Below are 16,274 nucleotides of genomic sequence, written 5' to 3'. Positions count from 1 at the left end.
GTACCAAAGACACATTACCAAAATTTGTTTTGCCTTACCATTTCTAACATATCAATTTTTTTTTGCTGTACGGAATCTGGAGCTTAGACGATAGGTTTTATAATACTTTGATGTTATACACGACACGCAACAGTCGGACGATGGATTAATTATTATTATTCAAATATAAAAATAGCAAAAATGCACTTCTTCCGAAATTAAATTTTTTAGAGAAAAACTCGAGATCTTTCTCCAAAATGTCCATCGTCCAAAAAGAGAACTGACTGATGTTCTACTCTTAAGAAGACAGCAGTTTTCTAGACTGCCCCTCAAACTATCGACCATTTGCACACACGTGCTTTCCTTCCAAGGTCATTGAAACTCTTATTAATCATCAGCTTAGGGAATATCTCGAAGAACTGAAGCCTTTCATTTGACGGGCAGTAAAGCCTTCGTACCAATATTGTACCGATTAGTCTCTCATAGGATCATAGCTCTCCATCAAATGAAAACAAGTGTGGAGAAGAAAAAGAAGTTGTGAGGCTAAAAATTAAATCCGGCAAAATAAAAATGATTACCCTCGGACCCCGACAATCCCCTCAAATAAATATTTAATAGTTAAAGGTGGGAAAAGTGGAGTCCTTTCAATACCTTGAAAGTATAGTTTCCATCGAAGGCTGCACAGAACAAGATGTCACCTGCCACATCGGCAAGGAAAAAGCTGCGTTCGGTATGCTGTCGAAAATTTGGAGGAAGAACTCTATAAGCTTAAGACTAAAGCTACGACTGTTTCCCACAAATGTCGGATCTATGCTCTTTTATGGTAGCAGCACCTGGAAGGTTACTTCAGCCATTATAAGGAATCTGCAAACCTTCGTGAATAGATGTCTTCTTTTTTTTTGACCAAACCGAATATCCAATGACGTCCTTTATAGAAAGACAGATCACGAACCTATAGAATCTATAATACGGAGGCGTAAGTGGCAATGGATTGAACATACGCTTCGAAAAGGTAACGAGTGCTTTGCAGGCCAAGCAATGTAGTAGAATCCGCTCACACAAGAAGAAAGAAGAGTTCGACTACCGAGAAGCACATGGCGCAGGACAGTCGAGGAAGAATTAGCGTCACTAGGCAAGAGTTGTAGAGAGCTGAAAAACATCTCGGGAAAGCGTACACGATGGCGCGTGGCGTATGCCCTCAAGGGGTTCCCAACGGCCTTAACAGGCCTGAAGGCCAAAGTAAGTAACTTGATATTGAACTAGAGTTGGGCATCAAACTCTCTTATCGAAAATGAGTGCTTTTGGTATTGAAAAGTTTTATTGGATAGTTTTGAGTCTGAAATTTATAAAATAAACGCTAGTGTTCCCTAGGGCTATGTTTTGTCTCCGAATCTCTTTTTATATTCATAAACGATCTCTTGTCTGTCAATTGAAATCGGTAAAACTGTTTCGCTGACAACAGTTCCCTCAGCTTTTCATGTTCGTTTTTATTCACATCCTCCTACTTCGGATATGGACTTCTACCGGCAACGTATGATAAGTTCTTCAAATTCATATTTTGAATCGGGGAATTCTTATACGTGTAGAATTAAATGCTTCCAGAATGGATAGCAACTGCAATACACTCTATGTGTGTTACTGATCACCTCTTGTGGAATGATCACAATCATTTTTACAGACAATGTTATTAGCACGTTGCATTCCCCCTTCCTCAAACAATTCAATCGTTACATTCACATTTGCTTTTTATGGGTGAAGTTCGTATGGAAGGTTACTTCAGCCAGTTTATCATTTTACGCTTGATCTTAATTTCGTATGAACTGTCAAGTATAGATAGCTTTTTACTTGCGAACTCGAAACTATAATCAAGCATGAAATTACGATGGTAAAAAAGTCGAAAAAAAGGGTCCCCCATCACGTCCGTCTGTAGTACCCGTGGCATGATGGTTAGTGCGTTGGACTGTCATGCCAGAGGTCTTGGGTTCGATCCCTGCCTATGCCATCTTAAGTCTTTTCACGGGTACTGCCTCTTGCGAGGAATTGACAAATTCTCCAAGAGTAACTCTTGTCATGAAAAAGTGCTTTCTCAAATTAGCCGTTCGGATTCGGCATATAAACTGTAGGTCCCCTCCATTCCTGACAACATTACTCGCACACAGGAATGGTTGAGAGTTGTAAGTCACTAGGCCCTGGTTCTCAAAGGACTGTTGCGCCACCCAATTTATTTATTTACATCACGTCCGTCTGTCCTCGTCCCTACAGCTCAAACCATTGGGTTGAATTCGTTCAATCATGGAAATTAAGATTTTTAGCAGATTACCGGAAGACAACCTCTCTAACGATTTTCAACAAAAAAATTTTGATAAATTAAAGTTTTTTAAAGAAATAAAATGGTATTAAAATTTTTGCGAGCAAACTTATTTTTCAGGTACATTTTTAGTTCTTAGATTATGAGTTTTATTTGGGAAGAGTCTCTTTGCATAAAGTAACCAGTTCGTGCGATCCAGTCGTGCATTTAATCTTAACAGCACATCAAGAATGTGGTATGATTTACCCAACTCTATTTTTTTTTTAAGACCAATAATCACCGTATTCTCCTCTTAAGTCCTTCCCTATTTTCCTAATGCTGACTCTGTGTTCGAACGTAAAGATGATACTACCATAATAAACCCCATTAGTGCCTTTAAATTATAAAACAAAATGGAAACTAAACTCCTTCCTGTTCCAACTGGTACCAATTTCGTACTTTTTTTTTTTGATTATACACTTGAAGATAATATAAAAGAACAAAAATTCTTCATTACATTTTGTAATTTCCTTCCAATTTCGAAGCACTGCGTTGCTGGTTTGTTATATTTACTTATTTAAAATATTTACATTTTTTTCAATTACTTATCTGAATAAAGTTAAAAATCTCTTTGACATTATCTCCAATCACAAAAAAACAAACATTCGGTACAAATTAAAACTTATTTTCTGTCAAATTTCAGTCACACCATCGCAGGTATACTCGTACACATGCAACTGAATTTTTCAAATCAAGCTTTATGTCAAGAACAACAATTACAACTACTCTCTACTCACCTACAACTTGAAGCTTAGCAAACGCTGTTGCTGTTGAAAAAAGTGGTGCGTCCGCTGTTACTTCACACGAAAAGTTTCCGGATAAACCGAAACCAACCTTTCGTATAACAACTTGACTGGCATTTGACATGGGAATCTAAAAATACAAAACCCAAACAAAATCAAAACTCGCTCTCATGTTTATATTATCCCCTTTTTATCCTTAACCCCGTATCCTATCCAATCCTCAGTGTCCTACTCGTCCTTTGGGTCCGTTCTCAAAACTTTTACAAATATATGTAAAGGCAAAGTAAAATATAAAAAAAAAACAAATTAATTTCAAAGTGTACCGTACCGGTCTTTGTGTAAATATTTCGAAAGTGCAGTAGAACAAAAATAAAATCAGGACTCAACACAAATATAAAATAACGAAAAGGACACTGAGGTTTAGTTTTTCTTTTTGCTTTTCGTTTTTCACTACCATACTATACTCACAATAACTGAAAGCCCGGGAAATGGAAAAACTTTGGTGTTTGGAATTTCACCAGGTGTATAACGGTAAAACTCTAATTGTCCACGGTAAAACTTTACCGAGTAGAGGGGAGCCCCACTGAGGTCGTATAAACATCGTAATGTTGCATGTTGACCCTTTCGTACGGCAGGTGGTTCGACAATAAGGCTGACATTCCGAAGGGCTCCATCTATGAAATCTGAAATTAAATAAAAGGAAATGAGTAAGTATTCGAAAATTATTTTAATGTTAATTGAGTTTAAAAACGGGAAGCATGTGTGTTTTGGATAAATCCCAAAACCCAATAATGACCAACAAATTTCACACTTCATCATTTAGTGTGAGGGAAATACATTCTATTTTTGTTTTACAAAATTGTTTGAAGATTTCGGTGTTTCATTTAAATTATGTATTTTTAAGCTGTGCAACAACAATCATACTTTTGAAAAAAATATAGTGTACGATGTTACCTTATTAATAATATGTCAATTTTCTTATGAACTAATATAATATATTATAATTTTGAAAACTCCGAAAAGTAAGTAACTATTACTATTAATTATTGAGGATTAAGCTGTTTTTTTTTAACTTTAAATTAACTTCCCATATAAATATAAAATATTTGTCACCTCGAAAATTTTACGAAAAAAAAAATGATTTTATCTCCAAAATAATTTTGCGCAACGAATAATAAATAATAATAAAATTTTAAGAAAAAACCAATTGACATTCTTCTTATAAAAAATAAAAACCTAAAAAACCTTTGCTCAAAGTTTGTAAAAATTGATTTTCGAATCAAAAATTTATCATTAGATTATGGCTCTCAACTAATTTTGTCATATATGTAATATTGCTTTCAACATTCGGTGAAATTTTACGAAAAATCAAATTGACAGTTTTGTTACAAATAATAAAAACCTGAAACAAAATGAATAAAAGTTGGTAAAATTGATTTTCGAATCTAATATCTTTTAAAAATTTGAGGTTATTTAGTTTTGTTTTTTAAGATATATTGCTTTCAACATTCGGTAAAATTTTGAGAAAAAATGGATTGACAGTTTGTTTTACAAAAAGTAAAAACCTTAAAAAACATTGCTAAAATTTGGTAAAAATTTACTTTTGAATCAAATTTGTTTTCAAACATTAAAAATATTGGCTTCAAACTAATTTTTTTCTTAGAAAATATTGTTTTTGACATTCAGTCATTTTTTTATAAAACAAAAATAGAATCTACAAAAAATAGTACGCAAATTTGGTAAAAATTGATGTTCGGTTCTTGATTTCTCGTGAACAATAGAAGATATTGACTTCAAATTAATTTCGTCTTCCACTTTGTATTTGTTATTATGAAAAAATAAAAAAAACTATCATTTATTATTCAATAAGTTTTATTTTTATAAGATATTTCGTTAAAAAGTATGATTGTTAAATTGTCAGTTGACTTTTGTTAAATTTATGTTTCAAATACCATTAAAATAGGTAGAATAAAATAAATCAATGGTAGCTTCTGGAGAACCATCTGGGGTGAAAGTCATTTTAAAAACGGCAGACAGTAAAATCCTTGCGTGGGCAAGAAAACACGGTCCAAATGTCCTGGCATCCAAGAAATTCTTAACCGCAACCATCCCACTCGTAATTCGCTACTCAACTGTGATCTTGAAAAAAGAACTCAGAGTCTTTGGTGTTACATCTGGTATTCTCCAACGCGGGCTCATCGTATTTATGTATTTATGTGGACTTCAAAGAAATACTTAGAAATCATCGATACAGCAATAAACTATGATGCTTCCAAACTTCCACAGGAGCTCTAAGGACATCACCATTCAAAGCTCATAGAATAAAAGCTCTTGCATAATGAAAATGATATTCGTATGCTCACGCGTTGTCTTAATAGGTCATTTTCTCTTAATATATTTTGTCTTTCCTCGCTTAAGTTCTGTGAATACACTTGTTTGCGTCGGCTGATGTTCGCACGTCGTCGTTCTTTAGGTATTTTATACTATCTATAGATTATTTTTGACAAATATATTTTTTCAGTTTTTTTGATTTAAAAAAAAAATGTTTTTTTCAAAATTATACCAAATTTGCTCAGAATTTGGAATGCAGAATTTTTATAAGTGTATTTGGGGTCAACCAAATTTTTCACTTTTTTCTTAAATTGCTCTATGATAAAAAAAAGACTAACTAAATTTGTTTAAAAGTAGTTTTTGCATTTTTTTCTTATAATCTTCAAACCAAACGTTGTTTGAAGTCGATATCTTTGACGTTTTTAGAGATATGGTTGACTAAAAAATGTTCCCAAAAGTAAGCTATGGGAAGCTGAACGGGGTTCGCCTCTTTTCTGTTGAAATTTTTCCTGAATTTTGTCTGCAAATGCAAAACCGTGGAAATCATTTCGTGCATCCTGGAGTTATAGAATCCACAAATTATTTTTCATAATTAACAACATTTTTAGTGTTGTAAGTATCTAAAATTTTTGAAATTTAAAGAATTTAAAAACTCCATAGTGGCTGAACTCATACTCTATTCGACTTAACTGGGGCGAAACTTGGATATCAGTTTTATTTTGAAATGTTTCATTATAAATTACAAACAAAATTATTTTAAATCAAAAGTTCGAGACTTTCATATTGATGAATTATTAAGTCTGGAAATAAAATCCGCGTTGAGATTTTTCTCAAAGTCCACAAAAATACAGTTACAACTGTTTTCCATAACTATTTGCTAATAAAAGTAAGCTACACGTATTGTAAATATTTTGATTAAAGGAGCAGAACAATAAACATTAATAGTATATCCTTAATCCAACCTGTGCAGCGCCATCATTTACTTCCCAGCACGATTAAAGAATATACCTACCTACAATACATTCTGTATTTTTTAAACCATCTCTCAATTTCATTCAACATCCACTGCATCGCCATCGCATGCAAATTAGCAGGATAAACGAGAATTGGAGACCGAAATAAAACTCAGTCAAAATAATTAATAACATATCTCAAAATAACTGGATCATGTTGTACACGCAGAAAAGTTCACATCCCCGATATGTTTGCAATGAGAACATTTCACCTACTTCTTAATAAGTGGTCAAATGTAATTATTTAACGAAATACAGTGGACCAGCAGTTGAAGAAAATTGAAAAAAAAGATATCCTGGATAAGTGGTTTTAATCATACTTATTTTAAATGTTAAATGCATAACGAAATAAAGTGTGATTTTTTAGCTATTATCTTTTTGTCAACACTGGTTTAAACAGCTGACGCACGTTTTGTGTTTTTTTTTTCACTGTCAATCTTCAAAATTTTCAGTTTGGTCTATATTTTAACCATGAATCGTCTTACAAACGAACAACGCTCGCAAATTAATGAATTTTATTATAAAAATGCTTGCTCTGTTAAGAAAGTTCATTGCATGCTTCTTCCATTTTATGGTCAGTTTAATCGAAATTTACATTGTTGGACATTACACTACCAACACGCTTACGTAGAGTGCGAACTGAAGAAAATATCGCAGCTGTATCGGCCAGTGTTAATGATGACCGTCAATTATCGATTCGTCGCCTTTTGCATCAATTCTCTGTTACTCAACAACGTGAAAAATTTTGCGCAAGGATTTAGGTGCCTATCAAAATACAGGTGCTGCAAGAAATAAAGTCGAACGATCTACATAAACATAGCATTTTTGTCGAATGGACTGGAAAATTGTCCAAAGATCCTTTTTTTTACTAACAAATAGTGTTCAGCGACGAAGCTCATTTTTGGCTCAATGTGTACGTAGGTAAATAAGCAAAATTGTCAATTTTATAGTTAATATCAGCCAGAAGCATTGCAAGAGCTACTAATGCATCCACAAAAAGAAAAAGTCACAGTTTGGTGCGGTTTATGGGCTGGTGGCATCATTGGACCGTATACGTCTTCAAAGATGATGCGAATTGTAACGTAACTGTGAATAGTTAGCGCTACCACGGCGAGAAAGTACGCGGCCAGAAAATTTGTCCCGCAATAAAGCTTTATTCGCTAAAGTTTTGGATATGTGGCACCGACTAGATAAAACCACATATTGTTCAAGTCGTGTTCTTCAATAGCAGGTTAAACAAAAGTCGGTTATCATATGTGGCCATAACGCTCCGCATTGACGTTGACAGTTGTTTCATCGAGTTTTTTAAAAAGTAAGGTCCAATCACACCGCCGGACCAAAGAGCTTATCAAACAGTGACTTTTTGTGGATGTTATGGTCTCTCTTCAGTTATTTTGTTCGAAAAATCGCCTTTTACCGTCGGCGGTTGTTCAAGCATCCTTTCGACGTTTGAATGGTCAGCTGGCTTTAGTTGTTGTGGGAGCTGATCCAAATGCAAAATACCCCATAATGTGCCGTAAGACAGATATCATTCCTAAAAACGACAAAGAATCGACACATTCGGGTCTTCGGCAATACCTTCACTTACAGCAGCGATATTTTCAGTGCTACGAGCGAAATGATGATTTACAGGCCTTGCAGCATCTGTAGTCAATCCAGTCTCCTCAAATTTCTTCACAATTTTGACAATTGATTAAGTAGTTGGACGATTATGTAAACCATAATCTTCTTTTAAAGCATGATATGTGATTGTAGCTGTGGCAGAATCACCATTTTTGTAGCAGGTTTTAACAATTTGTATGAGTTGTGCGATTACTAAAGGATCCATATTCGTAAATGTCAGACTTTTAACTAAAAAAATTGGTTTTACAACTAAGTTTGACAGATGTTGAATCCCAGTCATAAACTTTTGAAACCGCAAAATGGATAACCCGCACATTTCTTTTTATAGCAAACTAAATTATTATTTAGTAATTTTTTAAATGTCGAAATATTCAAAAAGTTACCTTTTTCGATACTATTTTTTTTGGAAGAAATCAGCCTACAAAATGTTGGTAATAAATATTTATGTTATGAGTCAATACCTTCTTTTCTCAAGATATTCGAGGCAAAAGAATTTTTTTTTTTAAATGTCAATTTATATTCCAAAATGTCCAAAGCGTTTTCATTCGATATAGCTACCAAACTACAGAAACTTGTTCTACAAACTATGTATTTAGATTCGAGGCACTTTCATCGTCGACAAATATCAAAAGTACCAATCCGACAAATTGAATCGATTACAGAAGGTGTATGAATTGTTTCTTTCAAGACGAAGCGAAAAAAACTCCTACTGTACTTAATCGTCAACGCTGAATATTGTGGATTTATGGAACGATTATACCACGTATCACTTTGATTTGAAGTATTTTTTCAATCAAATAACGAAATAAAACCCCAGACTTATGGCTGATAAGAGGCAATACAAAATGTTAATGTATACATTACAAATTTTCACAGTTGTGTACTATGTACTCATTTAAATGACAACCTGGTAAGGAGCCAACCATAAGTGCGTACCATTAAGCCTTACACACATTACATATGCGTACACTGAAGGTTCATGAGAGCATATATTCAGAAACAGTCACAGAAGCAATATTATATCTGATTCATTACAGCTATAATGGCCTCCAGTTATATTGCAATATTTTATTTAATATATTAAAATTATTATTAACGTTTTTTATATCCATAAAAAGGGCATGCAATGCAAAGTAAAAAGAAAGGGGTATACGAGTTGAGATAATGACACTTGCCGAAATTAAAACTTTCTTTTACCTTATCCCGATAAATGATTTTTGGTCACGTCCATAAAACCAATTTAATTAATTTAAATATGAAAATGGTTTTATCATGAAAGATGCGTTTCCTTTATTTTGTTGGTGTGTTTATTGTGTGTATGGGATTAATTTAATAATACAAAAACAAAAACTATATTTAAAATATTGTAAATTTGTACTTATTTTTATGACAGTACGCACAATTCTGAAGGATATGAAGAAAAGGCAATATTAAATTTAAAACAGTTTGATTGACGAACCAAATGTTCTGACGGTTTAAATTCGAGGCAGTAATTTAAATGAGTTATAAATTAAAGGGGAAATATAGGGTAGTTAAAGTTATGTACAATTAGGTTAATTTTTAAATACGAACATGTGTACATGTCTCAAATAAGCCAGAACAGTGGACCACACGAGGTTCACCTGAATCTTTAAATTTTCACCATAAAATGATATTTGTTCATGAACTAATTAAAATTTTATTCAAATAATTAACAAATTTAAGATCATTTTTCATCGTCTTATAAAAATGCGTAAATCTAAATAATTCGCCGTTTAACAAAGCGAAACGAAACATTTTTTTTTTTAAACTTAAAGAAAAAAGAGGTTGGGATACGACCCACACTGATAACTTCCCATCCCGTCAGTCGATTTGTCTTGCTTAAAAGTTTGTCTATATGTACTCGTATCAATTTTTACCAAATTTGCGTACTAGTTAGTTGTAATGACTTTTTATATCAAATAATTAATTTACAATGCCTTAGTTATCTTAGTCTATTTGGTGTGGCTCAAAGCCGTCTATAAATAAATAAATATCGTAAGTTAATTTACAAACAAAAATTAAAAAAATTAAAAATCTCCCTCTAAAATTCGTTTTCTGTATCGAAGTGCAGCAAATTTGCGTACTATTTTTTGTAGATTTTATTTTTTATGAAAAAACGGACTGTTGCATTTGTATATAAAAATTAAAATAATTCCTTAGAAATAAAATAAGTTTGAAGCCAATGTTTTTAATTTTTGAAAATCTATTTGAGTCGAAAGTAAATTTTTACCAAGTTTTAGTATTGTTTTTTTTTAGAGTTTTATTTTTTGTAAAAAAAACTTTCAATTCGATTTTTTTCAAAATTTTATCGAATGTTAAAAACAATATTTCTTATAAGATAAAATAAGATTGAAGCCCAAAATTAAAATTTTTGAAAAGATATTTGAGTCGAAAATCAATTTTTTATATTTTGTAAGAAAACTGTCCATTCGATTTTTCTCAAACTTTGTCCTAATGTTGAAAACAATATTTCTTATAAGTAAAAATTAATAAGAAGCTATTATCTCAAATTTTTGAAAAGATATTTGAGTCGAAAATCATTTTTTACCAACTTTTGTTAATTTTTTTTTCGGTTTTCAATTTTTTGTAAAAAAACTGTCAATTCGATTTTTATCAAAATGTTACTGAATGTTGACAACAATATTTTTTGAAAGATAAAAGTAAATTAAAGCCAATATCTTAAAGTTTTGAAAAGATATTTGAGTCGAAAATCAATTTTTACCAACTTTTATTAATTTTTTTTGAGGTTTTTATTTTTTGTAAAAAAAACTGTCAATTTGATTTTTCTCAACATTTTTCAGAATGTTAAAATCAATATTTCTTATAAGATAAAATAAGTTTGAAGCCTAAATTTCAAGTTTTTGAAAAGATATTTGAATCGATATTCAATTTTTACCAACTTTGAGTAATGATTTTTTTAAGATTTGTCAATTCGATTTTTCTTAAAATTTTATCAGATGTCAAAAACATTATTTTTCGTTGCACAAAATAGTTTTGGAGATGAAATCATATTTTAGTCTTAAAATTTTGGAGGTGACAATTTTTTTTTCTCAGTTTTTTCGATTTATTTGAAGTCATATCTCTTCTAGTTCTTGAGCTATGGAGGACGAAAAAAACGTCGCGATCGTACAGACGTACAAATGTACGCACACACGCACGCACAGACATCTTTCTAAAAATCTTTTATTTCGACTCTAGGGACCTTGAAACTTCCTTAGAGTCGAAATAAAATATTTTTTGAAAGATGTCTGTGCGTGCGTGTGTACGCAAGTTCGTGACGTTTTTGACGCCATCCATAGCTCAAGAACCAGAGAAGATATCGATTTCAATTTTTTCACAGAAAATAAAGCAGAAAGATGCAGAAACGACTCTCAGTGATTGGGTGGATCTTTTACCATAGCAATTTAAAAAAAGGTGAGCATTTTTGCTAACCATAAATATCTCACGAATCAATAACGCTTGAGCCTTGAATTAAATATTGGTCACCTCGAAAATTCCTACGGATAAAAAGTGATTTTATCTCCAAAACAATTTTGGGTAGCGAAGAATAACGTTTTCAACATGGTAAAATTTTGATAGAAGTCGAATTGACATTTTTTTTATAAATAATAAGAACCCAAAAAAGAAAATATTACTCAGTTGGTAAAAATTGAATTTTGACTTAAATATCTTTTCAAAAACTTGAGATTATGGATTTCAACTTATATTATCTTACAAGAAATATTATTTTTAACATTCGGTAAAATTTTGAGAAAACAGTACAAAAAATAAAAAACAAAAAAATTAACAAAAGTTGGTATAAATTGATTGCGATTAAAATAGCTTTTCAAAACTTTGAGATATTCGCTTTAAACACCTTTATCTTTTAAAAAATATTGTTTTCAACATTCAGTAAAATTTTGAGAGAAGTCGAATTGACAATTTTAAAAACCTAAAAAACATTAATAAAGTTTGTAAAAATTGATTTTGTAAAAAGATCTTTTCAAAACTTTGAGATATTGGCTTTAAACTGCTTTTATCTTTTAAAAAATATTATTTTCAACATTCAGGTACATTTTGAGAAAAATCGAGCTGACAATTTTTTTGCAAAAAATTAAAAACCTAAAAAATTTAACAAAAGTTGGTAAAAATTGATTTTCGACTCAAATATCTTTTCACAACTTTAAGATATTTAAACACCTTAATCTTTAAAATTTTGAGAAAAATCAAATTGACAGTTTTTTTACAAAAAAATAAAAACCCAAGAGAAATGTATATGAGTTGGTAAAAATTGAATTTCGACTCAAATATCTTTACAAAAATTGAAATTTGTGTCTACAAACTAATTTTATATCACAGAAAATATTGTTTTCGACATTCAGTAAATTTTGTTATAAAAGTCCTCCCAAGAAATAAAAGCTTAAGTTAGACCATAACTTGAAATATTTAAGGGTAAGGCTAAGATGCACTTTGTGTTATTTGAATTTTGTCAGACTACTTTACGGGATATCAAGGAACATTCTTAAAAGTCTGGATCCGCCCTTGACTCATTTCTTTAATTTTGAGCACCAAACGTTTTTCTCTCAAGAATTTTAAAGTTTTGTTGACTCCAGACAAATATTTTCAAAATGTAACGCAAAACTGTAGTTCTTTAGAATTTGTCTTCTAGCATCAGCTTCAATCCAATAGACTCCTGAAAATATTTAGGAAACTGTTGAAATCTTCTAATTCCTTAAGAAGTAGGAAATCATCCAAGTTAAATAGTTGTACCATATCTTATGGACCACAGTGTTCTAAACTAATCTAATAATTAAAGTAGTCACTTTAGTCATCTTAATGTGTTAAGTGTTCTCCCTTCACTTAAACTCGAATATATCGACAGATGATAGTTTTATATTATATCACTTATTTTACACTGTTTTGAAATTTGAATGCAAATTTATCACAACTTACTTTAAAGGAAAACTTTTTTAAATGTTTAGGGATTCATTTAAATTAAATAAATATAAAACACACAATACTAAAATTCGAAATTTAAAGACTTTTATTCAGGAAGCCCAATTTTAAAAATATAAAAAAAAGTACTCTTATGATATTTGATTTTTAGATTGATACATCTTGAATAAAGTAGGAATGTTCGTTTGAACAAATGATGGGTGTAGCTTATTTTCATTATAGAAATATATGATCGCTTTAGTTCTGGGAACTCTAAAAAAACTTCAACAGCTTTGAAGTCCTTCATATATTAATTTTAATTTTTTCTAAGCAAAGGAACTAATTCTAGTGAATTATGTTTATGAAAATACGATAGAGTATTTTGTATCTTTTATTCAGAACATTTAAAAAATTACTTGAAGCCATCATGTTGAAATAATTAAAAAATGTGTGTTTTACTATCCTATCTCTCGAACAGTTCTTTTTTTCTGTCATCCTTTTGTGATCTAACTATGATGTCGCTTAATTCCTGAATCTCTGCAAAGTTTTTCGAGACAATCTAAACACGTGCATAAAAATACCTATTCGCATAAACCAATGAAAAAATCACTATATAGATGCATTGCTTTTTTTTCATAGATACATTCACTGCAGAACAATGAAAAATTAAATTCCTATTATACGTTATACCTCAGAGATTTAATAGACCATGAAAACTAGTTAGACTTTTGAATCCCCAGGTAATAAATTATTCAGATATTGCAAAATGCAAAAACCAGAGCACCCACTATACTACACACACATACATACCTACTGACTGTCATTGCCGCAAGGATTAAAAATATATTATATATGGGGAGCCATAGATTATATTGGCTTTCTCTTTCTATCCTATATTTTTATATACGAATGTGATTCGGGACTATAAATCGAATAATAAATGTTACGCCATACCTAACAGGAAAAAAATACTTATATTAGTAAAATAAAAAATAAGTTAAATAAATTCTTCATTTATTATTTCTCATCCGATTGCATTTTGAATTGAATGAATAATTTGCAGGAGGAATTTATAGGCTGTGTTGCTTAAAACAGGCGTTCAGAACAGGATATTCGAGTTTTCTACTTTTTGGATATAATTTTAAGGTTTTTTTTTAATTAAATGGGTGTATTTCTATTCATATTATTAATTGTAGTAAATATATCGAAAATGGAAAATGTCTCTTTATCATAGAGCCAAAAATGTTACAACCTAAGCATTTACATAAGCATGACGAATTTCCTAAAAAAAGACCACTCTTAACTAAATGATAACTTCATATCCCGACTGTCGATTTGTCTTCCTTAAAAGATTTGTAAGTTTTCGTGTTTTGTCAAAAAAAATTGTCAGTTTATTATGTATATGATGAGATTTTTAGTCGAAAACCAATTTTAAAGTTTTTTTTTAGGTTTTTATTTGTTATAAAAACAAACTGTCAATTCTATTTTTCTCAAAATTTTACCCGATGCCAAAAACGTTATTCTTTGTTGCGAAAATTAATTTGGAGATAAAATCATCTTTTGTTCGTAAGATATTTGAGGTGACAAATATTTTTTTCCAGTTTTTTTGGCATCACGTCATGATATATAATATAAAATTTAGTTCAACTCGGTAGCGTTATTGGTTTGTGAGATGTTTTGGGTTCACCAAAATTTCCACCTTTTTTTAAATTGCTAAGGTAAAAACACCACCCACTCAATTTCTATGAGAGTAGTTTCTGCATCTTTCTTCATTATTATCTGTATACCAAAATTAAAAGTCGAATTCTTGAGCTTATAGACGAAAAAAAACTTCCCGAACGTATAGACGTACGAATGTACGTACACACGCACGCACTCTCTCTCTCTCTAAAAATGTTTTATTTCGATATTTCGGCGCTAGAGCCTTGAAACGTTGAAAAATGTCAAAATAATAAATGTTTTTGGCAATAGCATCTTCTTTAAAGAATCATGAAATTTGAAGTTCTTTTCATTCCTCCTAATTATCCTTTTGTTTCCAGTTGGATGACAGCCTTTTTTACTAAACGCAACAACGTTACAATCTGATGTATTTCTTACCATATATCTTACAAGTGGTTTAGAAACGTTGAATGCAGCAATAACAAAAATCTTGACAAGTTAAATAAAGTAAAAATAACTTTGTGTTTGAACGTCTTGAATGTTGAGACTAACTTTTTGTATCCCTTCGATCAACGTCAAACCGGTACCGGTACTCCAGCTACACCGGGCGGCAGTTCAACGGCAACGTCGGCTGTCGTTACTCCTGTGCCAAACACCGGAGAAAGGCTTGTGCGAAGTCACTGCCCATCTTCTAGTGCGGTACAGGACGTATCACTACCGAAAACGCTTCCTCAGGTCGGTAGTGGAAAGTTTGTAAATAATTGTATGTCCACCCTTAAAGAGTAAACCTCTCCAGAATGCTCCTAGGACCTTGTATAAATAACGGCGTTATGTTATGAGGATTCTGAAATCCCCTGGTTCAACATTGGGGGGTGGAAGTAATCTCATCCTTAGCAAGAGGCAGGAGTGGGCTAAATCCATCCTAGACAAAACTAGTGGCTACGACTCCACGACAAAGCGACAAAGGTCTTTGGAGGAGTCCACTCCAGCATTGAAAGGGAGAAGATAGGTATACCGATAGCTAAATGTAAACTTCTGCTAAAAGAAACAGCTTTTGCGATAGCAAAATCTAGGTGGCACAATTTACCAACATGCGCAGCCACAAAACTCATACGGCCTTCACTGGACCTAAAGCGCTCTAAAGAATTGTGAGCTCAAAGCAGACTTCATATTAGTTGTCCTAACGGGACGCTGTCCTATAGGCAGACACGCAATACGACTTGGTGTAGCCTCAAATGACTTCTGCAGGAGCTATATGGACGAGGAAGAAGAGGAAACAATCTATCACCTCCTCTGCACTTACCCTGCTCTTTCACTAAGATGCAAACTTCATCTGTGAGAATACTCTTTTGATAATCCCAGTGAACTAGCTAAAAAGGATATCAAATATCTCCTCCGCTTTATAAAAATCTCAAAATGGTTCGACTAGTGGGAAGTAACTCTCTAGATTCATGTGGTATCACAATGGGCCTTTTCTTTTGGACTAATTGAATTCGCACTTTAACCTAACCTAACCTACCCGATTGATACAGCTTTCGTTTATTTTGTATGTTGCACTGTTCACCTCACCAACGCTGGTAATGTTATTGACTTCAATATTAATTGTTTCATTATCGAAAATTGATGCAGAAGGGTATTTGTTTC

The 16,274-nt window shown here is 31.9% G+C and overlaps 1 protein-coding gene across 1 annotated transcript in view; it reads right to left on the bottom strand.

The window, feature by feature from the left end:
• LOC129939533 (uncharacterized) overlaps positions 1–16,274 on the bottom strand; it is a 236,560-nt gene that overhangs the window by 143,075 nt on the left and 77,211 nt on the right. The window contains exons 2-3 of the mRNA XM_056047575.1: positions 3,538–3,752; positions 3,064–3,199 (exon numbers count right to left, since the gene is read on the bottom strand). Coding sequence (XP_055903550.1) covers positions 3,064–3,199; positions 3,538–3,752 — 351 coding nt within the window. The remainder of the gene's footprint in view (positions 1–3,063; positions 3,200–3,537; positions 3,753–16,274) is intronic.

The sequence above is a fragment of the Eupeodes corollae genome, chromosome 1 (assembly GCF_945859685.1).
Source record: "Eupeodes corollae chromosome 1, idEupCoro1.1, whole genome shotgun sequence".
Lineage (NCBI taxonomy): Eukaryota > Metazoa > Arthropoda > Insecta > Diptera > Syrphidae > Eupeodes > Eupeodes corollae.
Note: the sequence above shows the minus strand (reverse complement) of the source record. Positions and strands in the feature narration are given on the sequence as shown.